The sequence below is a fragment of the Chelon labrosus genome (genome assembly GCF_963514085.1).
Source record: "Chelon labrosus genome assembly, chromosome: 8".
In the NCBI taxonomy this organism is placed as follows: Eukaryota; Metazoa; Chordata; class Actinopteri; order Mugiliformes; family Mugilidae; genus Chelon; species Chelon labrosus.
Window position 1 is genome coordinate 7,520,936 of NC_140358.1, and position 25,822 is coordinate 7,546,757.

At 41.7% G+C, this 25,822-nt stretch overlaps 1 protein-coding gene across 4 annotated transcripts; it reads left to right on the plus strand.

Annotated features, from left to right (window-relative positions):
* The first annotated feature begins 934 nt into the window (after window positions 1-934).
* On the plus strand, window positions 935-25,746 carry med12 (mediator complex subunit 12). Of its 4 annotated transcripts, none has more exons than XM_084549907.1 (43): window positions 935-1,073; window positions 1,805-1,909; window positions 2,001-2,192; window positions 4,892-5,051; window positions 5,205-5,380; window positions 5,611-5,721; window positions 6,032-6,304; window positions 6,446-6,592; window positions 6,944-7,043; window positions 7,123-7,259; window positions 7,413-7,544; window positions 7,799-7,925; window positions 8,122-8,351; window positions 8,447-8,506; window positions 8,645-8,818; window positions 8,999-9,143; window positions 10,067-10,185; window positions 11,117-11,260; window positions 11,354-11,517; window positions 12,113-12,244; window positions 12,392-12,619; window positions 12,718-12,862; window positions 13,022-13,142; window positions 14,241-14,351; window positions 14,463-14,576; window positions 15,363-15,499; window positions 16,095-16,274; window positions 16,549-16,620; window positions 16,762-16,925; window positions 17,075-17,236; window positions 17,361-17,562; window positions 17,993-18,102; window positions 18,262-18,397; window positions 18,990-19,139; window positions 19,761-20,123; window positions 20,217-20,358; window positions 20,469-20,683; window positions 20,839-20,913; window positions 21,107-21,336; window positions 21,506-21,680; window positions 22,097-22,300; window positions 25,123-25,204; window positions 25,308-25,746. In XM_084549907.1, exons 1-43 carry the CDS (start codon window positions 972-974, stop codon window positions 25,343-25,345), a joined length of 6,486 nt encoding a protein of 2,161 aa, XP_084406033.1. In that variant the 5' UTR covers window positions 935-971; the 3' UTR covers window positions 25,346-25,746. The 4 variants fall into 4 exon arrangements, with proteins under 4 accessions (XP_084406033.1, XP_084406035.1, XP_084406036.1 ...); XM_084549909.1 differs by having other exon boundaries at window positions 22,100-22,300; XM_084549910.1 differs by having other exon boundaries at window positions 20,469-20,674.
* Window positions 25,747-25,822: the final 76 nt, after the last annotated feature.

The following is a 25,822-nucleotide window of genomic DNA, read 5'->3' on the forward strand; positions in this document are numbered from 1 at the left end:
CCATTTTTCAAAGGCATTACGGCGCTTTACCAGAGCCACATTTCAGGTCTGCACAAAACTGTTCCCCGTGGGACTTTAAGGTTTATAAAATTATCTGTAAATTCTTCTCAAGGAAAAAGAAACTCACAGCGTTACATAAAAACTTTGACCCTGTTTTTATGATTGAAAGCAGTCAGGAACATTATTTTAACTTCTGGAAGTCAGGGTAAGAAATTTCAATATCACATTCAAATTATATCTGCACTTCTCAAAACTGTTCAAATTCCCATCATTTCTTTCATCTGTGAAAGAAAAAAAGACCCATTGCCTTCATGTTTTAGAGGCTTGATTTCACTTCAAGGTTTTTAGCAGACAGGGCCAGCACTTTAATTCTGCAAACAAAACATGCACCAGTGAGGTCTAGTTGCACTATCAGTAATGCTGTGACCCTTCTTCAGTGCAGGGGCCGAGATAAGAGGACTTTCAACTTTTGTTTCTTGCACCAGTTATACTAAGGATATAAACGCTGGTATTTTTTTCTTTGTAGTGAAAGCATCACACAGTAATTATTAATCACATGCATCATAAATACTCATCATAATCACTCATGATGATGTGCACAAGCATAACAACTTATTTTTAGAAACGGGAAGTGAGCCCACTGGAGCTGTTTATATTTTTGTGCAACACCACTGCTAAAAAACATTTCATAAAATCAAACATTGATATTGTAATGACAAATTGTATTCATGGCGGACAAAAACAACATCCTATATTGTATAAAAACAATCCAATAAATATTAATGCGCCATATACAACATTACAAATATTGTTGTTGTATAAGTAAAAAATAAATAAAAAGATCCCTTGGGTGTCTTTAGCGGCTTTTATTTTGAAGTTCGGGGATGAGCCCGTACCGGAAGTGTGTTTAGCTGTTGTAGCTCTGTTCGGGCTGCTGGGGAGGAGGAAAGCCCTGGCTGTGATGCCGCTGGATGATGGCTGCTTTCGGGATCTTAAGTTACGAACACCGGCCATTAAAGCGTCCCCGGCTCGGCCCTCCGGACGTCTATCCTCAAGATCCAAAGCAAAAAGAGGTCAGTTTTCTCGATGTGCGACGTGAAACGCCGGCAGCGGTGTTTTAGGGAAGAAAATGTCCAGCGGAGTAGCTGAGCGAGCTAACAGCAGCTAGCCTGTTTAGCAGCCTTGTAGACGACTCGGGCCTAGCAATAACAATGAACAGCACCTAGTTGTCAGTTTGTTAGCTTGCTCGACAGCTTACTTGGAAAAAAGCCGGGTCGTTTGCTCATCTGCTAGCGGCTGTTATGCAGTTTTATATTAAGTCTAGCTAGTATTTTGCTTTGTGACGAAAATCAGGAGGCGTTGGGAGTTTTAAATTGTCCGTTAGCTTGATGTTTTGGTCCAACGCATTAAGCTAAACCTGCACAGCTAACCTACATTACCTGCAAGCTGTAATTTAAAAGAAATTATCTTCTCAGTTTTAAGGCAGGAGTAGGCCTAGTTTGGTAGACGGTGCTGTTTGCTCATGATTGACTATTAATCTGATGTAATATGTTCACTAATTTACCTAAGCACTACCACCTCCAGCAATCATTTAGAACATTATAAATATATATATATGTATATATATAAATATATTTATATATATACATATATACATATATATATGTCCTTACTCTTAGTGGCAGTAAAACAAATCGTGCACATCCTGTCTTTCTCAGACTACTACTGGATCAGAAATAATAAGAAGGTGACAAATAATTTTAAATCGATTCCTTATCAATATTCGCTAAAATGTTTCTTTCAGGATGAGTTGACTGCACTTAATGTGAAGCAAGGATTCAACAACCAGCCAGCTGTGTCTGGAGATGAACATGGCAGTGCCAAAAATGTCAACTTCAACCCTTCTAAGGTAATATCTGCTGTGCCACTGTCTCTTCTCTGTATGTTACACACCGATGTAGCCCTTTTTTCATTGATCTAATCATAACACACGTTTACAGATCAGTTCGAACTTCAGCAGCATCATCGCAGAGAAGCTGCGCTACAACACGTTTCCAGACACAGGGAAGCGCAAACCACAGGTCAACCAGAAGGATAATTTCTGGCTCGTCACGGCGAGGTCGCAGAGCTCCATCAATAACTGGTTCACGGATTTAGCTGGGACTAAACCTCTCACACAGCTCGCTAAAAAGGTAAGGCCCTGGTGTGAGCCACTTAAAGCCTTCCTTACTTAGCCATGTTGTCTCCAGGTTGGTAGTATATCTGCAGTGGAAACAGAAGTGTTACAGTCTGTTTTAAAAGGTTGTGTGGAGCAAACAAGGAGCCCCACCCTCTTTATTGTGCATCCGGCGGCTATCTGTTCAGTGTAATTCTTTGTGTGTTTTCCTGCTGTGTGTGTTTTTTTTTGTTTGTTTTCATGTTACATTCCTACTCATTTCTACTATTTGCTTTAGGAAAAAATAGTATGGATGTTATCCACAAGAGAAGAAATAGACCCCCCGAAAAAAATAAAATAAAAACATTTAGCTTAGTTTATTTTTAGTGCAGTTATGTGGGTAAACTTACAGCCATTCTTCAGGCCATTTTCTAAGTCTGTTTCATTGATTACGTATGTATCATAGCTTGTGAACATACTGGACATTAGCTCTTTAAATTACCAGCTAAATGTGAGCATTTGCCAACTCGAACTGGGACATGCTACCATATGCTAACATTATGCTGGAATACTCCGGTCTAAATAATTGTGGGGCTGTTGAGCTTGCAAAAGTAAACGAGAACATGACAAAGCACAGAGAAGGAAGAAAATTTAGACAAGTTTGAAAATTTAGCATTAGGGCCATGACACACCAAGCTGACAGTAGGCTGCTTTTCAGATTCAGCATTGAATTGGTAGTGGATCTCTCTGATTGGTTGTTCATCTTAGAGCACAAGAAGAGAATCGACAGATATTCGTGTGCGACAGTTTGTGGCTCCTCATAGCTTTCTAGCCTCCCAGTTAATAGTAGCTCTTCCGGTGTCTGCTTTGAATGACAAATGCAGACTACTGCCACCTGCTGGTACAAAGAGTTATATGCTTTCACACGAACGCTGAATGTATGTGCCAGCTGGCTGTTAGCTGCAATCTTTGTGTGTGTTCAAGTCCAAATTATTGGCCAAGACACAGGACATGCGATGTGTTTTTTTTTTTTTTTTCTACATACCTTTAAACTTCACAAGCTAGTCTAAGATGACCTAGTGGACTAACTAACGTGATTACTTTACCTTCAGACTTTTTTTATAGCAATGTTGTATAAGTAAATGTTGTTTTGCTGTTTTCATCCAAAAAATATTTTGTTTTTATGGCACACAATTAGCCTCCCGAGGATGCAGCTAGCTATATATTTCAGATGTTTTGTGTCTTCATGTTTTTGTACAGTGTCCTTGTGAGTCTTGAAAGGCGCTTATAAATAAAATGTATTATTATTATTATTAGATGTTTTTCTCAGCTAGTATTTAGCTAATTGGATGCAGATTCTGTATATCAGTGTATGTCTGCACTCCGAGCTTGCTTTGCTTGTTGATCTGGCTAAACTGCGTGGGCCGTTTCAGCTACGATAGCTAACTGTTAACAGATTGCATATGTATGATCCCAATGGGTACAAGACCATGGGAGAAATGTATGCACTGCTTGTTACAAAAGCTGAAGAATAAGAACAAATTTATGACAAAATGGCCCCTAAATTGCGCCATGCTCTTGTGGATGATTCAGTCCCACGTTAAAAAACAAGAACAATTCAGCAAAGGTAAGTAATGTGTTGTTTTGTTGGTTTTTTTTCTGTAAGTGTCCTTGTTGAAACAACCCAATTCATGCTTCTGTGTAAATCAAGTCTATTGTTTGTCTTGTTTGGGTGTATTGACCCAGAACAAAATGAATGTCATTGTATGTAAGTGGCAACAGCTTTTACTGCAGTTTAGTTATTTTTTTATAACTAGAAAAATCTATTATTTATAGATTACCCTGGTGAGATGTTTTTATTCTCTCTCAACAAATTGTTCTCTCCGTAAATGCTCTTCCAAATAGTAGCAGAAAGGTTTTGAATACAACAAACCACCAAGGTGAGGTTTTTATAAATGTAGAAGCTTCTCACCACTTTGCAGTTTCTTTGTAATTTTTTCTATGCTTTCCTGTATTCCTGCTTACACTGGGTAGTTTTATCGCTATAATAAATCAACTGGATTCATTTATGACTTTGACAGTTCACAGCTGCTTCAGAATCCGGAAAACACAGAAGATGAAATTGCTGATTTTGTGAATGAAAATCCTTCAGGACATTAATTGTCGAAGGGCTACTGAATCCTGTATTTACATGATTTAGAAGTCATGTGCATGTCCAGCCCCTACTGGTTTTCATTTAGCAGTGTGTATCCTAGTTTGAGCCTTGTTAAATGTGTCTGTCACCACCACCACTACTACTGATGAATAGCCTGAAAACCACACCAGTGTCCCTGCCTGCAATTATTTCGTGGCAGAAAGTTGGTCTGGAACCACTCCCCTGGGAACTGATTATGCGGCAGTAAAGATTTTCATCGTTTTCATCTGAGCACTGTTGGGTTGAATTTGTTTACAACAAAATGGCTGCTGTCTGAGCCGTTTAGAGTCCGCCGTCGTGTCTGTTGCAAAAGATATTGGCTGCAAAATAACTTTAAAGTTCAGACTATTAACTGCGATGAAGGAATTTGTAGAGAATTGTGTAATGTCACGTACTTCTCAGCACGGATTAGTTGTAGGATTATTTGAATGAATTACTGACTTTCCAGCAGAGTCCTGTTTTATTTGCTCTGTGATGTTTTGATTTTTTTTTTTAGTGTTTCACCCAGCATCGCTGACAAACATGAAATTCCTTTGTCACAGGTACCAATCTTCAGCAAAAAGGAGGAGGTTTTTGGATACTTGGCCAAGTACTCTGTCCCTGTCATGCGCTCAGCGTGGATGATAAAGATGACCTGTGCTTATCACGCGGCTATCACAGAAACTAAAGTTAAGAAGAGGCATGTGATTGATCCTTGTATAGGTAAGCAAGTTAAATGGGTATTCAAATGATTTTAAGTCTTATTTAGTCTTATTTTGTTAAATATACATAAGTACCTTTCAGCAGATTTTATGCTTCCATCCGTATATTTTTTGAATGGCTTTCAAATGTGTTTTTGTCCATGTGTGCTTGTAGAATGGACCCAGATCATTACTAAGTATCTTTGGGAGCAGCTTCAGAAGGTAGCTGAGTTTTACAGACAGGTTCCCAGTCAAGGCTGTAGCTCACCCTTACCAGCCACGCCAGCGGATGTGGAGACGGCAATGAAGCAGTGGGAGTACAACGAGAAGTTAGCCATGTTCATGTTTCAGGTTGGTTCATTGTCTTAAGTCTACTGTTGAAAAATGTTGGTTACATTTCACATTTTTCCCCAAACTGGAATTTTTTTAGTTTTAATCAGATACACAGCAGGTATCACGGAGAAAATTTATACTTACGGCATCACAATTACTGGAGAAAATGGATTATTTTTTAGATTAAAAAAGGAATGTAATTCAAAGGATCCTTGAATTGAAGAGCAGAAATTGTACCTGTTTCTCAGGATGGTATGTTAGACCGACATGAGTTCCTGACGTGGGTGCTGGAGTGTTTTGAGAAGGTCCGACCTGGTGAAGACGAGCTTCTTCGACTTCTTCTGCCCCTTTTGCTACAGGTAGGCATATCTATGTACACACTGTCACCTCAGAATCCGTCTTATACAAAAAACGGTTGATTGCATTTGGGAAACATGCAGTCCTCAGCTGTTCATGCTTACACACACTAGCTGCTCCATGTTAAAATGAGTTTCTGCAGCTGACAACAGTTCGTCATGTTTTGTGTCTTCATGTGGCGGTGGCGACCTTTGCTGGCTGTGCCCACCGGGCCCCGCAGCCACTCATTTTGTTTTTATCTGCAAGGCTGGCTGATGTTAATGGACACTGAGTGCTCTGGGTAATGCTGTGAATCTCTCGTCTGTGCCACAGTACTCAGGGGAATTTGTACAGTCTGCTTATTTGTCACGGAGACTGGCTTACTTCTGCACACGCCGCCTCAACCTGTTGCTAAGTGACGGGAGCCTGGGCCCCGGCGCAGGAGGGCATCCAACACATGGCATCTTGACACAGCAAGGCAATGCCCTGCCCCCAACCCCAACCTCCCAGCCGGCAGGAGGGAACCAGCCACAGACACCTTTCACTGATTTCTACATCTGCCCGCAGCACAGGCCTCTGGTGTTCGGCCTCAGCTGCATGTTACAGGTATTTAATGTTCACTATGACAGATACATCATTTGTTCAAGACAACTGTGGCGTATTTTTCTTAGAATATATATTTTGGAAATTCTTCCTGTCCTTTTTCTTATTTCTTTCTTTCCCCTTTTGTTTGTGTCTCATTATCAGAGCATAGTGTTGTGCTGTCCCAGTGCCCTGGTGTGGCATTACTCTTTAACAGACAGCAGAAACAAGACTGGTTCACCCCTCGACCTCCTCCCAATTGCCCCTTCCAGCTTGCCAATGCCAGGAGGCAATACTGCCTTTACACAGCAGGTACTTCCATCAGTATAGATACAGTGTCTTTATTTCATCTTTTAACTATGTGTGCAGCACAAAAGCCTCTTGGTTATCATTTTATTTGCAGTTAAAGTGTTTTTTGTTCAATAAAAAAATTTTTGGCCACATGGGAGTATATAATACAGACAAAATTAGACTGGAAGGAAAATAAGAGCAATCACAGACAAAGATTGCTTGTGCAAAAATCAATTTTTATTAGGATATTAAAGCCTGTAGCATCGACACTTCCATTAATTACTTCTTACATAAAGAGTTGTTTGGTTGTCCCATTGAATGTGGGGAGTTTTTATTTCCCGGAAGACTTTTTGAATCGTCTTTTCTCTGCAGGTTCGTGCAAAGCTGCGAGAAATTGAGGAGCAAATTAAGGAGCGAGGCCAGGCAGTGGAGTTTAGGTGGTCATTCGATAAGTGCCAGGAGACCACAGCAGGTAAGAGGAGTGTTATTTCTCTGCAGGCGCCTATTCACAGCTTGCTAGGACAGTTTGAAATGATGTAATCTGTTGCCAGGGTTCACCATCGGCAGGGTTCTCCACACCCTGGAGGTTTTGGACAACCACAGCTTTGAGAAATCGGACTTCAACAACTCTCTAGATTCGTTGTACAACAGGATATTTGGTTCAGGCCAGAGTAAAGATGGCCATGAGGTAATGATCTATTTCTGTCATCTTTATTTTTTGTTATAGACGTGAATTTAAAAGTTGATGCTAGCTTCTGATGATTACTTGATCATCGGATTACAAAATGTGTTTTGTCTCTTATTTTGGCTCGCATGTCTCATAATGCGTGTTTATGTCCAGATGTCACCGGATGACGATGCGGTGGTGACTTTGCTCTGTGAATGGGCAGTGTGTTGTAAGCGCTCTGGCAGACACAGAGCCATGGTGGTGGCCAAACTACTGGAAAAGAGACAGGCAGAAATAGAAGCAGAGGTAATAGACACACCACCCCGACTCAATACTCATACATACTCATCTTTAAAGTAACTTCACCCTAATTTAATAATAGTCATCTTTATTACATTTAATCTGTCAATAGTATCCAACCATTCTGACTTGTAGTCCTTTCAAATAAAGAACTATCTCCTAAAATGCTAAATAAGCAAAGTTTGTAAATAGGTTTTCTACATTTAGCACTCAAAGGCCACTTGTTGTGTGTTTTCTGTCTGGTGTGTGTTCGTTTGCAGAGGTGTGGTGAGTCGGAGGTGGTGGATGAGAAGGGCTCTGTGTCATCCGGCTCCCTCTCAGCTGCAACACTGCCAGTCTTTCAGGATGTACTGCTGCAGTTCCTAGATACTCAGGCCCCCACGCTGAGTGAGTCTCCTCCTCCCTCCCCCCCCCCCCTTCATTTCCTGCGGGTGTGATCCTCAAATGTGTCAAACTCAGTCGAATATTAAAGAAACTTTTGTCTTTTCCTTTTATTTCATTACCCACTGCATATTTATTCAATGGGATTTGGCAAGGGGAACCTGCTATTAAATTATTCAAATCCTTTTTATCCCCGTCACAGCGGAGCCAGGGAATGAGAGTGAACGAGTGGAGTTCTCCAACCTGGTCCTTCTCTTCTGTGAGCTCATCCGTCATGACGTCTTTTCCCACAACATCTACATGTGCACACTCATCTCCCGAGGCGACCTGGCGTCCGACTCCCACCTGCCGCGCCCACGCTCCCCCAGTGACGAACCCTCCGATGAATCAGAGCGCAAAGAGCAGGATGCAGGCAGCAGTGTCAAGATGGAGGCATGTTGGAGGCATCTGTTGGGGTTGTGTAGTGTGAAAGACCATGTCTCTGTGTGGCGTAAAAGACTAAAATGAGGTTGTTGTTTGTTCAACAGGATACTGGTCTGTCAGAGTCAATGGAAATTGATCACAACTCCAGTGCTAATTTTGATGAGGTAAACACAGTGCCTTTATTCCTTTTGAACCGAGTATCTTATTGGTACATTTCTTCTCTAACACACACTTATTTTCTGTATTTTAGCATTAGCCAGATATTCTTGCTTGACGTAATTTCGTGTTGCATTGCTTTGCAGATGTTTTCACCTCCGATGCACTGTGAGTCCAAGGGGAGCCCCTCTCCAGAAAAGCCTGCTCCAGAGCAGGACAGCAAGGCCGGCTGTAAGGACAAGGGCATGGACCCTGCCTTCCCTCAACTGTATGAGCAACCCCGCCACATTCAGTATGCCACTCACTTCCCTATTCCTCAGGTAAGAACACTCACAGTCTGCCTTTAAAAGAAAATCAGAGAAAATCACAATTCTGGGTTTTTCATGGGATGCTTATTTATTATAAGCCAGCTTCAGTCCTGTACATTTAATAGAATTTAATATAAAAAATAGTGCTGCTCAGGTTATCAAGGATCTGTTTGTCTTTGTTCATGTCTCTAGGAGGAGAGTGCCAGTCACGAGTGCAACCAGCGCTTAGTGGTCCTCTACGGGGTAGGCAAGCTGAGAGATGAGGCGCGACACACCATCAAGAAGATTACCAAAGACATCTTGAAGGTGCTCAACCGCAAAAGCACAGCAGAAACAGGTAACCGTGTTCTTCAATTTTACCGTCTTCTGACTGGTGTTCCACATTTTCCATTTCCTATGTCTTACGTTACTTTCGCTGTTGGCATGCAGTTTGTCTGGCAGTCATTTAGGAATATGCTTCAGTTTTATTTAGCCTTTTTTCATATTTTAGGATTAAATTAGAGCCAGTGAAATTGCCTTAAGGGTTTTAGTTTCGTATGTGTTCCCTAATGTATTTATTAGATATTTCCACTTCATCTTTGTGCAGAATAATCCATGTTTATCATATGAAATACTTTGTTCTGTCAGGCAGCAGTGTGAAAAGGAGAACTCTTTATTACGTTTGGATGTAAAACATTGTTAACACGCTGGCTGATTGCTTGTTTTCCCACTGTGACCAGTTCTTATCCTGCTAATAACTCTCCTCTTTGAATACTTTTCATTTGTTTCCCTTTTTCTTCTCCCCTTTCTAAAAAGAACAAGCCATTTTTATTTCTTTATCAACCCTTGGGGGCTTGCATCTCTCAATCTTCTTCCCACCCAATTTCTATGCTAATGGCTTTCATCTGTTCACATCCACTTTATCTCAGATACATGTGACCTTATTAAACTGATTTAAGGTTTTCAGGGCTGTAATTGCGTAGACTCGACTGGTTTGTGGCAGATTCCTGCGAGCTCATGATGACCTTCAGCTCACAACTGTGTTTCTCTTAAAGGAAAAATGACACCTTTTTTTTTTTTTTTTTTTTTTTTACTTCAAAGTGCTTTTATGGCGGTGTCTTTTGGCTTTAAATAACAAGCTGGAGGCTGGAGATCAGATAACTGACCACTGGCTTGACTGGACTTCATGGCTGACCTGTTCAGACTAGAATGGATATCACTGAACATTTATGAGTAGCTGCTTCCTCTCTTATTGTTTTATTCATTTCTTTCCTACATAAGGAGGGGAGGAAGGACAAAAGAGGAAGAGGAGCAAGCCGGAGGCCTTTCCCACTGCAGAAGATATTTTCTCCAAATTCCAGCACCTCTCCCACTTTGACCAGCACCAGGTCACCTCCCAGGTAAGACCACGAATATGTCATGTTTCACAGTATGTAGAAAGCAGTTAAGATTCTGGGGACGAGCCAAGGGTTTATTAATGGTAATAAAGCAGAAGCCCAAAGTAAATGACCTCCTGAACGACTCATCTGAATGTAAATGTAATTTACATGTAACCTGATTTCTCTTGTGAGACGTCCGGACTCAATTTGAATGGATAATGTGCTCAGGTAGCTGTAACCTGAAAAAGCATTGAAACATAATTTAAACAAAAATTTAAATTTTAAAATTAAATTTTAGATGGTACCGATTGTAAGGGAGGGTGTGCAGCTGCTCCTGAACAGCACAGCACAGTTAATAATAGCAAAAAGTTGTAAAACATTGTGTATGTGGAAATTTCATTTAGGTTTTTATGTGCTTTTAATTCAAGTTTTGCCAACGTCAATCCCAGAGTTAAATCTGTGTGGGTCTCATGAGGCCAAAAGCTGTTTCATAATGTTCATAGATTTTCAGTTTAATATACAAGATCAACGTTTCATCCAGATAACGACTCAGCTGGCGGCCATATTTCTATTAAAGGAATAGTTTGACATCTTGGGAAACATGCTTATTCATTTTGTTGCAGATTGAATTAAGATAGTTTCATGTCTGTTAAATATAAAAGTGCTTTCTGCTAACCACCCCTGGGCTTGAGCTTCATATTTAACTGATCTTATTTATAATCTTCATGGAAAAACTATATCAGTTTAGCCTTTTCTTGCAAACTAAATTACATGTTTTGCATAATTTGATATGTATCCACCACACGCTGCAACTTCGTCATATCATAAAAAAGTTATTTATCTGTTACACTGGTTTATTAATTAGGAGTATAGAGATATTTTCCCCAGATTTATAAGGTTTGAATGTATCTACTGGTCCTTTGTTTCACGTTTGATCTTTGTTTGCGTGCAGGTGTCCAGAAATGTGCTGGAACAGATCACCAGCTTTGCCTTAGGGATGTCTTATCACCTTCCTCTCGTCCAGCACATTCAGTTCATCTTTGACCTCATGGAGTACTCCCTCAATATCAGTGGCCTCATAGACTTTGCTATTCAGGTACTTCATCACCACTGATGAATGTTTTACACGTATGAATCCAGACTTCTTATTCATTGTCGTTTGTAAAAATCGGTTGGCTTTGTTTTGCAGCTCCTGAATGAGTTGAGTCTGGTGGAAGCCGAGCTGCTGCTTAAGTCATCCAGCCTGGTGGGCAGCTACACCACCAGCTTGTGTTTGTGCATTGTAGCTGTGCTGAGGAGGTACCACTCCTGCCTCATTCTCAATCCTGAGCAGACAGCACAAGTTTTTGATGGGTAAGTCACTTGTGTTTTGTAATGGTAAATTACAAAACTTAAAAAGAGAGAGATTTGATCCGTCTCTGAAGGGATCTTTACAAGGTTAAGGCTTCAGTTAAATGGATAATTAAAGTAGTAAAAAGGATGTCTGAGATTGTAACAGCAAGTTAAAAAAATCGTTTGCACTCAGAAACTCATTCTGCTGAGTTTAATTAGGATTTTTATTTCTCATGAATGCTGACTGGGCACTTCACTCGTGGTTGCTGTATCCCTAAAATTATTAACAAAAGCCTTTTGATTACACCTCTAATGGTCAGTTACTACCAAAGTATGTCTTGAATTTGTTACAAGGGGTTTTGGATTGGACAATTTCTGCGGGATGTTTTTGGTGACGGCAAAGGAAGCGGCTCATTTAAAACGGAAAACTGTTGTTTTTACAATGCATGTTAATTTATTGTTATTGTGTAACCTTTGGACTGAATAAAACGAGCTGTTTTATGGTGAGCTAAATCAGCTAGCTGCTAGATCCATACTTAAATAAGGGGTTCTCAACTCAACAAAAAGCTCTTAAGCAAGATTCTTTTTTTAATCATTTGTGTAAATGCATTCCCAGGTTGCGCATTGTGGTGAAGTCAGGTGTGAACCCGGCCGACTGTTCCTCTGCTGAGCGCTGTATCCTGGCCTACCTGTATGACCTGTACACCTCCTGCAGTCACCTCAAGAACAAGTTTGGAGAGATCTTTAGGTAGAAATAAATTGAGAATGAATGTTTCCTGTTGCCTCAACGGCTTCTATAGGCATCACTGTCAGTTAGTGAATCGTCTAAAACAGAAACATTTCAATACATATACGTATTTAACTCTAATTCTCTGCTTACTTCCTCCTATCTCAGTGAGTTCTGCTCTAAAGTGAAAAACTCTATCTACTGCAATATCGACCCATCGGACTCCAACATGCTCTGGGACCCTGTCTTCATGATGGAGGCCATTGCCAACCCGTCGGCCCACAACTTTAACCACTCCATGGTGGGGAAAATCCTCAACGACAGCCCAGCCAACCGCTACAGCTTTGTCTGTAACGTGCTCATGGATGTGTGTGTGGACCACCGAGACCCTGAGAGGTGTGGTATTCTTGTTGTGAATCTGTTGTTTGTATGTGCGACTACAATTCTGTACCTTTTGTCGGACTGCTGTTTCATGTCGTGTAATGTTCTTTCAGGGTGAACGATATTGGGATCCTGTGTGCTGAGCTGACGGCGTATTGTCGCTCCCTGAGTGCAGAGTGGCTTGGCATTCTCAAGGCTCTGTGCTGCTCCTCTAACAACGGCAACTGTGGCTTCAATGATTTGCTTTGTAACGTTGATGTAAGTTGTGGTTCCTTCTTCAATTTTATGTAACACTTTAATTATCCATCTCACATAACCTGTATAACTATTGACTGTCTTTCAGTTTGTCTGTTTCCTATTCTCTAAATAAGAGTAGATTTTATTATCGTAAATCATCTCTGACCTTGTGTCCTTCAGGTTAGCGATTTGTCTTTCCATGATTCCCTGGCAACCTTCGTAGCTATTCTCATCGCCAGACAGTGCTTGCTCCTAGAAGACCTGGTTCGCTGTGTGGCCATTCCTTCACTACTCAATGCTGGTAAGGTTTATCAAATCTCAGGCATTCTGGCATCGACACATATTTTATTTCCTGGTGAGGCAGCTTGATTCTTGCAACATTTGCCAGATCAGGAAATATCACAACAGTCCATCTTTCCAGGCTTCAAGCTAAGGCTTTAGGTACTATTAAAAGTACAAAATCTCCTTACAAATATGCCCGCCAAAGTGCTAACTACATAGCGACTGCCTGCTAGAGTTCAAAAGCCCCTCAGATTATGCCCTGTTGTGTTTTTTTTTCTTTTGGTACTCTCCTGTGATAGACAGATGGTTCACACAATCACCTGCCAAATATTTTTTGAGAGCACCTGCCCTTTTCCAAACATTACAACCACTTCCCATATGGTTCAGTTTAACAAACCATCTGGTGGATCTGGAGTATTTTATGCAAAAATCTGCAAATAATCTGATCATCATCCTGTCATTTCCAACGTTTTGATATTTGATGTGGCATTACAGTCCTGTTCTATCAACTCAAATACGGGTTGGACAGTTTGGTCAAGTTTTAGTTCTGCCATGTGGATTCTCTTAAGCTGGACATTTTATTCTTTATATTTTATTACTTTACTTTTGCTATCTGTCTTCTAAGTACCTATATATAAAACCTCACACATATACGACTTATTCTATAAATTAGTGAGCAGTACATCACAGTTTGGCTCAGTTGAAGATCTATCCAGCTGTATTATGCTTTACTTGTATCAGTTAGGAAAGTATGGCTTTGTGCAGTCACCAGAGAAGTGCCTCTCTCTCTCCCCACTGCTAATTTCTTTTCCCTCCCAGTCTGGAGACAAAGCCTCATTCAGTCATGCTGTTTGGGGCTGGCTCATTTTACCACACAAGCCAAATGCCAACAGCTCTCACTTGTGTTGAATGTTTTGTTCTGACTCCCCCTGTCACAACAACAGCTCTATGAAATTTCCACTTCCTCATCCTGCCTTATGAGAAGTCTATCTAGGACAAGGTTTAAATTTAGATATGTGACTTTGATGTAGTGAAATGCGTAGCCTATCCAAAAAAAGGCAACCTCGCTAATGTGAAGAAACTCAGTCAATGTATATGTGTCTGCCCTTAACTTCAGCTTGCAGCGAGCAAGACTCCGAGCCAGGAGCCAGACTCACCTGCAGAATCCTGTTACACCTTTTCAAGACCCCACAGCGCAACCCTGTCCCCCAAGATGGTGTGAAGTCAGGTAGTGAACACAATTACGAAAGATTTTACCAATTACTTAAGTTTCTTTTTTGTTGTTTGTTTTGTTTCTGTTGGTCAAAAGTGTGACTGTTTTTATCTTGTACTTGTGCAGATAAATCCTCAGTTGGTATCCGGTCGTCCTGTGATCGGCATCTTCTTGCTGCTTCTCAGAACAGCATAGTTGTTGGAGCAGTGTTTGCCGTCCTGAAAGCAGTATTTATGCTGGGTATGAATCATCGCATTACTCTCTTGAGTTTAACCTTTCAGTGTGTCATCTAAATAACGTGGTTTCAAATATGAATAAGGTTTTACCAAGTCAATACTCAATCATGGACAGAGTTGCCTCGTAAGTGGGTCATTACAGGCTCATTATTTCACCATTTTCACTTGCTATGTTTATATGGTCAGAAGAATGCCTTAATCAACTGAATCAGAACACACTGGTGGGATCTGAAGTAATTGTTCAGACAGATAGGAGTGGTGTAAACTTGTGATTATCCGTTCAATATAAAAATATTTGCTCCTCATAACCACATAGAAAATGCGTAATCTGGTCATTCCTCTTTGGAACAAATAAATACATTCTTTCTACACATGTTTCCCAACACATTGGTTGAACATCAGTTGACTTGATTCACCGCAAAGGACAAAACATGGCGGACATGTTATTCAAACAAGTATTTGAAAAAGATGGGACCAGTGTGAGCAGCGTAACAGGAAATGTTATTCTGTCTCAGGCCATTTCAGCCTTGTTATTGTATAAATTAAATATTGTCAGTTGTCACACTCCACAGTGAGCAGAACCATTTTGCCCATGTCAAGCAATGTTCTATTCTGATTGATGTTTTGTGGCATGTAAATAAATATATATATTTGGTGTCCATATAAACAGTTAAATTGAAATTGCTAATAGATTAGATAAATAAATATGATTTTACAGTTGAAAAAATATTGTTCATGTAGCCACTTAGTTTTACTGGTTGGTTTAACTTGTTCCTTCGTGTCATTGTAGGTGATGCTGAGCTAAGAGGCTCAGGACTGTCACACCCAGCAGGCCTCGACGATATATCTGAAGGACGTAATGTCTCCATAGAGACGGCAAGCTTGGATGTATATGCAAAGTATGTTCTGAAGACGATCTGCCAGCAGGTGAGGATATGAGTTGAAATGGGGTGAATATTTGAAAGTGAAATTCACAGCTGCAGTTCACGCAGTCGGTGTGAAATGGAAGAGGTGAAAAGGATGGTGCTGAGATAAATAATCAGTGACAATCGCTTTCTGCTGTGAGGACCTGTAGACACTGTCTTAAAAGTGTTGTTGTGTAAAAAGCCTTTGTGAGAACACACACCAAAACAATTAATTTTTATTTTTGCTTTTGTGGGATTCTTGTGAATGTAGTAAGGTGAAGTGCATAAAAAGCATGAATGAGATTATTTTCCGCACCAGATGTCACTCATACCGCAGATTTGAAGGACAGATAGCTGACAGCAGTTCAGGGACCTGGACATGCTCATGACATGTTCATGGCTCGTGGTCATGACATCTTCATTTCTATTTCTAAGATATAAACCATTGCCTTGGTTTCATGGCCACACAACCAGCTTTAGACAAGTTTGTTTTGCGTAGCTGAGTTTACCTTGACACTTGAACTTCAGCATCTCTGAAATTGTTGATTATTGCGATATTTCACACTTGTAACACACTTTCCTTCTTCCCCTCTGCCTCCTTTTGTTGTATCTTGCAGGAATGGGTTGGAGAACGCTGCCTGAAGTCTCTGTCTGAGGACAGTAGTGCCCTCCAGGACCCGGTGCTGGTAAACATTCAGGCCCAGCGGCTACTGCAGCTTATTTGCTATCCTCACCGCCAGTTAGACAGTGACGATGGTGACAACCCTCAGAGGCAGAGGATCAAGCGCATCCTACAGGTAAACAAAAAATACACACGGTTGAATTTGTATCATGTATTTGTGAGCGCACATGAAGCAGTTTTTAAGAACAAGAGTGTTAGCTTAGACCCTCTTGATTAATCCATATAATCTGTGCTGAGTGGTTTCTTGAAATGGAACTGTGGGGTTTTGCTGCCCTCCTCTGGCTAAATGAGGGGGACATGTACTACTAATGCCATGAAGTTACACATGACTGGCTTCTGATTATTAACCACAAGGTAGAAATGTAACCATGACCCTGTCCCTTATGTAGAATATGGACCAATGGACGATGAGACAGTCATCTCTGGAGCTGCAGCTGATGATCAAACAGAGCACAAACAATGTAAGTGTCATTTGCTGCTGTATCACAAATATCAATATTTATTTAAACAAAGTCCAAGTGTGCACTGGCCTGTGATATCAGGTATATCCTGTGAAACATATTACATTATTTCCTGTTATTTCCCATTATCTTTTCCTGTAGGAGCTCTACTCTCTCTTGGAGAACATTGCTAAAGCCACTATAGAGGTGTTTCAGAAATCAGCTGAGATGAACTCCAATAACCCCTCAGGGAATGGAGGGACAGCCCAAGGGGGCTCAGCATCTACTAACAACAGCACTACAAACAAGATGAAACCTATTTTAAGGTGAGAGTCTGTGCAGGTCTCATTGGAATTAGTTTGTCAGTTTGCCTTTGCATTGAAATTCGCTGTCAAGGTGACAACATGAAGTCCTAACCCTTGTGCAGAGGTTTGAATTGAAGCCTAACAATTATTATTTGCAACCTTATCTGCAGCTCATCCGAGCGGTCAGGAGTTTGGCTGGTGGCTCCGTTAATAGCCAAGCTGCCCACTTCAGTCCAAGGCCATGTGCTGAAGGCAGCCGGAGAGGAGCTGGAGAAAGGACAGCACCTAGGCTCTTCCTCGCGTAAAGAGAGGGACAGGCAGAAACAGAAAAGGTATCAGAAAAGGACCAAGTCGGACACTAGCAGCATCTAGATTGTATTTATTCTTATTCTGAAAAGAAGAACTGTATTGGAGGAGGCTGTTTTCAGTTAATATAAATATGTTTTCTTTTCTCAGTATGTCCCTGCTTAGCCAGCAGCCGTTCCTGTCTTTGGTGCTGACCTGTTTAAAGGGTCAGGATGAACAGAGGGAAGGTCTTCTCACCTCCCTCTACAGCCAGGTGCAGCAGATTGTCACCAACTGGAGAGAAGACCAGTACCAGGATGACTGCAAGGCAAAGCAAATGATGCACGAGGCCCTGAAACTACGACTGAATCTTGTAAGCACTTCTTGGCTTGATAGTACACCAACTCTTTCTGATAACAATTTTTATCAACCTTGGGGTGTCCTGAGAGCTCACCTGGTCGAGTGAGTGCCCCATGAACCGAGGCTATAGTCCTCACTGCAGTGTTGCAGGTTTGAGTCTGTTCTGTGTAATTGCCTCTCTCTCACTCCGTCACTTCCTGTCTCTCTCCACTACAACCTATCAAAATAAAGACCAATAGTATAAGCATTAAACTTTTGTTTTTATCGTTAATAATTTTAATTTTAATAAATTTTAAATACCACTTTACCAGAAATGGTTCTCTTAACAAAATATAAACAAAAAAGTAAGTCTTTTCACATCGTTATTACCTTACTGTTTGTAAATCCAGCATTAGTTTTTCTTAAGCAAGTTATGAGCATGTTATTCTGCTTTTTCCCCATAGGTTGGCGGCATGTTTGACACGGTGCAACGCAGCACCCAGCAGACCACTGAGTGGGCGGTACTACTCCTCGACATTATCAGCAGCGGCACTGTGGACATGCAGTCCAATAAGTGAGTTGTTGACTACAAAAAGGCCCATTCCTAAGTAAAAGCAATCCATATATTATTTATCTGGCTTGACACTTAATCATTAAACACAAATTCTATAATAGTAGAGTAAATATCAGTCAATTGATCTGCCTGACTTTTATGTTTGCCTCTTTTGAACAGTGAGCTCTTCACAACAGTGTTGGACATGTTGAGTGTGCTGATTAATGGGACACTGGCTGCTGACATGTCCAGCATCTCTCAGGGCAGCATGGAGGAGAATAAGAGAGCCTATATGAACCTGGTTAAGAAGCTCAGGGTAAGAACGGTTCGCTCACCAACAGCCAGTATATTGATGGAAATATCTTCCTTATTTCAGTTTAATATTATCATCCCTGCATGCATAAAATTACTATCAAATCTACATTTTGTGGGGTGCTTCAAAGCCGTACCTTTTATTGGCTTTTACCTTTGTTAATATTTATTTTCGCTCTGTTTAGTTTTTTATACGATACTATACTTTTCTATACTTATTTTTGAGACAGGGTTCTGCATTTTGTTCTTTTCCAAGTCAGAATGACAATAAAGCATCCATGAATCCTTGAATTTATAAAGGCACATGAAAGAAAGAAAAACAAAAGATATTAGGTGATAACTTCATCAATAAAAATAGTTTCCTGCCAAAAGTTCACACCAAAAATGACTAACCACATGAGTCACACCTGTTGTGCAGAAGCCTTAAAGAGAAAAGGTCTCGGTTAATTTTAGCTGTTGATTATTTTGTATGTAAGAGGGTTTTTCGAATTGTAGGTTAATGTAAAAATGAGACACAAACTTCACTTTGTGTTTGCAAAGAGGCTTTTTACAAACATTGTTATGATGTTTGCTCTCCATGCACTTTATTTCCACAGAAAGAGCTTGGAGATCGGCAGTCTGAAAGTTTGGAAAAGGTTCGCCAGCTTCTGCCGCTGCCCAAGCAAACCCGTGATGTCATAACCTGTGAACCTCAGGGGTCGCTCATAGACACTAAGGGCAACAAGATCGCTGGCTTTGAGAAGGAGGTAAACACTTTGTCACACTACCCAGTTATATCAGGACATTATATATAAATATACACTGATCAGCCACAACATTAAAACCACCAACAGGTGAAGTGAATAACACTGGTAATCTCGTTACAATGGAAACGACAAGGGGGTGTTGCTTGCTTCCTGGTGCCATATGTTTTGCAGCTTCAGCAGACCAGGCCACTTTCTTCCATTGCTCTGTGTTACAGTTCTGATAGGTACTGGCCACTGCAGAATGGGAATACTACACACAAGCTCCAGTTTTGAAGATGCTCTGACCCAGTTGTATGGGAATCAAAATATGACCCTATTCAAAGTTGATCAAATCCTTCTGTTTGCCTGTTTTTCCTGCTCCTAACACATAAGGCGTGATAACCAGATAATCGTTTTGTTTTAGTTTTTTTCATTTTTCATTTGACCGGTTCGTCATAAAGTTATGGCTGATTAGTGTATACAGTCTTCAAGTGCAAGGTTGCTTATCACTACGCTCATGTTTTATCTATAAAATGAGTTACCCAAAATGAACACGTTAAAGCTTTATCAAAATATGCATGCAAGACTACTTAAGCAAATATGAAAAAATTGCAGCTATGAACTAACACTCTGTTCCATCAGGGCCTTCAAGTATCAACCAAACAGAAGATTTCTCCGTGGGATGTCTTTGAGGGTTTGAAACATTCCGCCCCACTCTCCTGGGGCTGGTTTGGCACAGTCCGCGTCGACCGCAAGGTCACTAAATTTGAGGAGCAGCAGCGTTTCCTGCTTTATCACACCCACCTGAAGCCCAAACCTCGTAGCTATTACCTAGAGCCACTTCCTCTGCCTCCTGAAGAGGAGGAGCCCCTGACACCTGTCTCCCAAGAACCAGAGAAGAAGATGATGGAGGCCGTGAAGCCAGAAAAGAGTGTGCCTGCTGTGCCCCCTGACTCGAAGAAGAAACCCAGCAAGAAAAAGAAAACTCAGTCCACCAAGACAGAGGTAAGCCATCTCTGCAAGTTATGCTTTTAGAATAATATACATTAACTAACATATTTTGTACAGTGATTTAGAAAGTAATTGATTTTTCCTCAGCAGGACTACAATCGTACTCCAGGTGGTGTGAGCTGTGGGGCTAATATGCCACCAGAGTTGATGCCAAGCCACCCATATAGCAGGCTACCCTATGGCCAACAGCCCATGAGCATGTACACACAGAACCAGCCTCTACCTCCAGGTCTGAGCGCAAAATATTTATCGCACACACTCCGCAAGAACATTCTTGGCTGAAACAGCAACATCTTAAAAACCCTCTGAGATTGTGGCTTATGTTTTGTTTTTCCATAGGAGGTCCAGGTTTAGAGCCTCCATACAGACCTGCCCGCAACCCACAGATGAACAAAATGATGAACCCTCGGTCCAGCTATCCTGGCATGATGCCTGGCATGCAGGGGAACATGCCCGGTATGATGGGAATGGACAAGCAATACCAAATGGGTTATAAAGCCCAGCCCACCATGCCACAAGGCCAGATGCTGCGACAGCAACTACAGGTCAGACTGGTGAGTCAGTCCACACTGACGTGTCAAGCAACTTTTAGTCAAGTATAGTAAAGATTAGTAGCCTAGAAAGCAGGAGAACAATTAGTTGATTGTCTGTGTTGATTTTCTTTTACTTCTTGAAGACGACCCTGCTGACTTGCCATTTTCCTTTTCAGAATCAGGGTTTGATAGGGCAGCAGATCAGACAAATAACACCTAATCAACCTTACACATCAATGCAGGCATCTCAGGTGAGTCTTTTTTTGTTGCGCTTCTATTCATTTAGAAAAGCATTTATTGTCTGATCTCACCTGTTGTTGGGAAATATGTCACCCAATACATACTGACGCCCCTGTATAAACAAAATGCCAGCGCTGTCAGACTACCCTCAATGGTTTTCTTTTGTGCCTTAGTTTTAATTAGACATTGTCTCGGTTTGTGCAGAACATTTCTCAGGGCTATACCACATATGGATCGCATATGGGCATGCAGCAGCATCCGTCCCAAGCAGGTGGTATAGTTCCTTCCTCCTATGGGAACCAAAGCTTCCAGGGCACCCATCCTGGAGCCAACCCGGCTGTGGTGGATCCTCTGAGGCAAATGCAGCAGAGGCCTAGTGGTTATGTTCACCAGCAGGCTCCGGGCTACGCACACAATATGCAGAACACTCAGAGGTCGGTCTTGTGTTGCAAAAAAAAGGCTGTTGCTTTGTTAGCCTTTAAAAGTCCAGTTATTGAAAGTTGGCATTATTTTAATAAATTGCATTGCATCTTTTACTTGTCCTTGATTTTTTTTTTCTTATATTTCTATATATCCTATTTTTTTTTGTCTTGTAATTCGCAGGTTTGCTCACCAGCCCATCCAGCAGAACTCTATGATGCACAGTCTCGGTCACATGGGAGGCCAAGGCGTCCATCCAGGCCTGAGGCCTAATCAGATGTTGGCAGAGCAGCAACAACAGCAACAGCAGCAACAACAAGCAGCACAGCAGCAGTACCTCAGACAACAAGCACTCAGAGTACGTCACTCATTATTCATATATCCAGATCTTGATTTTGATTTATTATCATAATAACTTGAAGTAAAACTCTGGGTAGTGTTTGGTGGTAGTCATCGAAGACTACTAAAAGTATATGTGTGTCCTGCTAGCCTTAAGTTTATAGAGCTTTGCATGAAAAACTCTTTAAACACACTGACACCATATAAAATGTTTACGCCTTAGCTTCTTTATGCAAACTTCTTTAATGCCATTGTTAAGTGCAATGCAAAACTGAGTCGCTAAGCTTTTTAAAGGGCTTAGTCAGCAAAAGCATAATCACCTTTAAGGTTACATCCAGTTTGCAAAAACCTCTGAAGGGCATCAGACTGAGAAGCTCAGGCTTCTTAATTTTACTTGACTTTATATTGCCAACTATGAACTCTTTCCTGCAACAGCAGCAGGCCCAACAAGTTCAACAACAACAACAACAACAGCAGCAGCAGCAGCAACAGCAACAGCAGCAGGTCCAACCACAGCAGGTTCCTCCCCAACAACAGGTTCCACAACAGCAACAGCAGCAGGTGTCTGCGGTGCCTCCCCCGGGGCAGGCACAGAACCAGGGTCTGGGCATGCAGACGCTGCCTCCACAGCAACCCATGGTAGGTCCAGGCCAGGTCCAAAAGATAATGGCCGCGTTTCCCAAACGAGTTAAGAAGCTCTTAGCGCTAAGATCTTCTTTGGAGCGCTCTTAAGAACGCTCCGAAAGAAGAACGCGTTTCCCAGAGTCGCTCTTAGCTTAAGAAGATCTTTCACTAAGAAGGAAACGTAAGATCGATCCGACCCACTCTTAACAGCCTTCTTAGCGATCAAATGCTCAGTGATCATAGCCTGCCACCAGGGGCGTCTAGATTTCTAGGCTACAGTGATCAAGCTGCGTCAGGGAAATTTATATCCTCCACTTTTTGAAATAATAAAACAATGTTTAATGTTGAAATGCACTCATAGCTGTGGAGCACTGGCGCAAGAAACATAGGCTAATAGTAGAGAAGGAAAAAAAATATATTATTGAAGTACACGTTTAAGTTTTCCACACATCTGCATATGAGCTTACACATAAAAAACATCAACCACCCTGTGGCATTTCACAGATATCAAGGAAACAGATGTAATTGAACTCAGCTGAACCTAATCCAGAGAGGCTTCACCTGCTACTCTATATAAAGGCGTTGCCAAAGTCCGCGTGTGTGAGAAACCATGGCTGCAATACAGCACATTCTCGCTGCTAATCAACAGCGGTGCCGAGCGCGGAGCCAGACGGTTTATATAAATGTTTATGTGCGTCAGCACTTCTCCCCACTCGACGTACTGTCAGACCGGGCTGTCCAGGAAAAGTACCGGCTGCCCCGTGCGACGATCCGACGGCTGATCACTCTGGTGTCTCCACATATCCAGAGAGCAACCCGCCGCAATTTTGCCCTCAGCCCGGAGGTGCAGCTCCTGGCTGCTCTGCGGTTTTATGCAGTGGGGAGCTTCCTGGAGGTGGTAGGGGACGGCACAGGCCTCAGCAAAGCATCTGTGTCCCGGAGTGTGGCAGCTGTGACACCGATTCTCCTGCGCCATGCCCGTACCCACATTAAGATGCCCACCACACGGGACGAGGTCCGCCAGGTCCATCAGGGGTTCCACGCAGTGGCTGGGATCCCCCGGGTGATCGGTGTGGTGGTTATTGCAGGCCGCCTGGTTAAGCCTCCCCGCATGCGGACACTGGGCCGTGCTGGTTGGCGCACGGGGACAGGGCACGGCTGTGTGGGGTCGTCCTCTCCTGTGGGCGTTCTGAGAGGCCCTCGTCCCCCTCAACGTCGATGCCCCCTGTGATGCCTTCAGAGGCCGTCTTCCCTATGATGGAGAGGACTTTCTCTTCATCGGGAGTGAGGGTCGTCCCACCCGGTGCTCCACCACCCGTGCCCATGGCTTCCCTTCTCACCTTGGCACTCTTCTTTTTGGTCAGGCTCTGAAACTCCTGCCACTTCTTTCTGACAGCACCCCAGTCACGCAGGCCACATGGGCTGGAGGGGGACATCTTCTCCGCTATAGCCTGCCATACACGGTTCTTCACCGTGATGTTTTTTTTCCCTTTTGTTCCTCCAAATAAAATCTCACGGTGCTGCCACACCTCGTCCACTAGGACGCCCATCTCCTCCGCGGTAAACGACGGTGCCCGCTTGCTCTTTTTGCTGCCAGTTTCATCCATTCTCACATGTGTGTGCCAATATTCATGGGGGTATATATGCACTAATGGGCTTGATTACTACTTGGATACACCTGATGGCATACACACACTTAAAACAAAAATTAACTTAATGCTATATCCACGTGCAAACACTTTGTTTGAGCAGGAGAGACGCTTATAAACAACGCTGTGTGTGACTGCGCGCTGCGCTCAGCGCTGATAAAGGAGTGGGTGATCGATTAGCCTGGCATCGATTGATTCAGTTTCAGCACCACCGCGGTTGACAGCTCCCGTTAAGAGCTTCTTAAGAAGCTTCTTAGGCTTGATCTTAAGGTTCTCCTAAGAAGGCAGTTAAGAACGCTTCTGGGAAACACCCGTATCTTAGCGCTCCTTCTTAGCCGAACCCTTCTTAGGAGCCTTCTTAAGTCCTTAAGAACGATCGCATTTGGGAAACGCGGCCAATGGCAGTAATTTTGCATGGTTTACTATTGAACTACACATTTGTGTACTGTACATAACTGCTTCTAAAGTTTTTTCTGAATCATTAATTTTAGTATGATGTGGAAATCGGCTTCAAACAAAACTGAAAGATAAACAAAAAGCTAAAGCCCTAATTTATTTTTTCATGTCTTTGGTAATTTGGAAACTCCTTGTTTCTACTGGATGTTTATTATACACAATAATTTAGTCAACTGCTAAATGGTTATTGTTTTTATTGGGAATGTATTTAAAGAAAAATCAATTTTCCGATTCAAATCCATCTTCATTTGAAAAGTCAGATACTGATTCATAAAATCCTTGGATTGATTTTATTTATTTTAAATTTATGCCAATTCTTGTTTCACATGACTCGTCTCAGTATATGAGATTAGTCTGTGTGAGGGCGATTCAAACCATGACGGAGGCTCCATCTGTCTTTGTCTTCTGCATTTGATTTCCTCGACAACTAAGGTTGTAAACAAAATGTAATTTTAGTAGCAAATGCTTAAAGTCCCAACATTTGTACATCCTGAAGAGCAACACTAATGCATACATTTTAAAAACAAATGTTTTTACTCCAATCATCCAGGTAGACTTTTCATTTGAATTCATTGTATTTAAAATGTAAGCAATGGGGTGGAACGAATCTTGGTGTGTTTTTTGCTAAATGTATGTCACTAAAAGTTTGATGGGGATAAACATGCACACCATCAACTACATAGAAAACTGTGAAATAGGTCTGACGACTGTCTTTGCATATCTCTGTTTTAGTTCCCACGACAGGGGATGCAGCAGACTCAACAGCAGCAGCAGACTGCAGCTCTGGTCCGACAGCTGCAACAACAACTTTCAAGTAAGTCAGAAACCTCTTCAGTGGCATGTTATTTCATTTAGCTTTTTTATTGTTATAGTTTTCAGGTTCCATGTTAGTAATGACCCTTTTTCCTCTTCTTCAGATACACAACCAGGACAGGGCACCAATTCATATTACTGATCATGCTTGTTCATAGTTGTGTGCGGAGAAAAGGCTCTCGTTTTGTGGGGAGGCCCAGCTCCATTGATTGGCAAATGAATGTGTCCAGTCCCATGAAGCGATTTAGGAGGGAAGACTGTTCGAGGCACAAAGGACCACCAAACAGATGAACCAAATCCAAGTGTGACCACTGAGGCAACGATCGGAAAATATCTTGACTTCAGCTGTGTAATTATGGATTGTCAAAGGAAGGGATCCTGATCTGAAGTAAACACGTTATGGTTGGTGATGGAAAAGTCTATGTACAAAAAAAAAAAAAGTACCACAAATTATAAGAATAATGCAATTTTTTTATTTTATTTCAATTTGTACAATTTTTTCAGTTTCGTGTATTTCTCATTAAAAACTCATGTCAGTTTTTATGTCTTGTACTTGTGTCGGCTGCCTGTTTTTAAAAGCTGTCGGTTTCAGCATTTTCACCTTTTTTCCTGGCTGTGG

Bases quoted from the DNA above. Each gene is read 5' to 3' on its own strand.
- med12 (XM_084549907.1), top strand. From the start codon at position 972: ATGATGGCTGCTTTCGGGATCTTAAGTTACGAACACCGGCCATTAAAG. The intron at 6,305-6,445 runs GTATTTAATGTT...TCTCATTATCAG, and splicing joins GCCTCAGCTGCATGTTACAG to AGCATAGTGTTGTGCTGTCC. The intron at 22,301-25,122 runs GTAGGTCCAGGC...TCTCTGTTTTAG, and splicing joins TGCCTCCACAGCAACCCATG to TTCCCACGACAGGGGATGCA.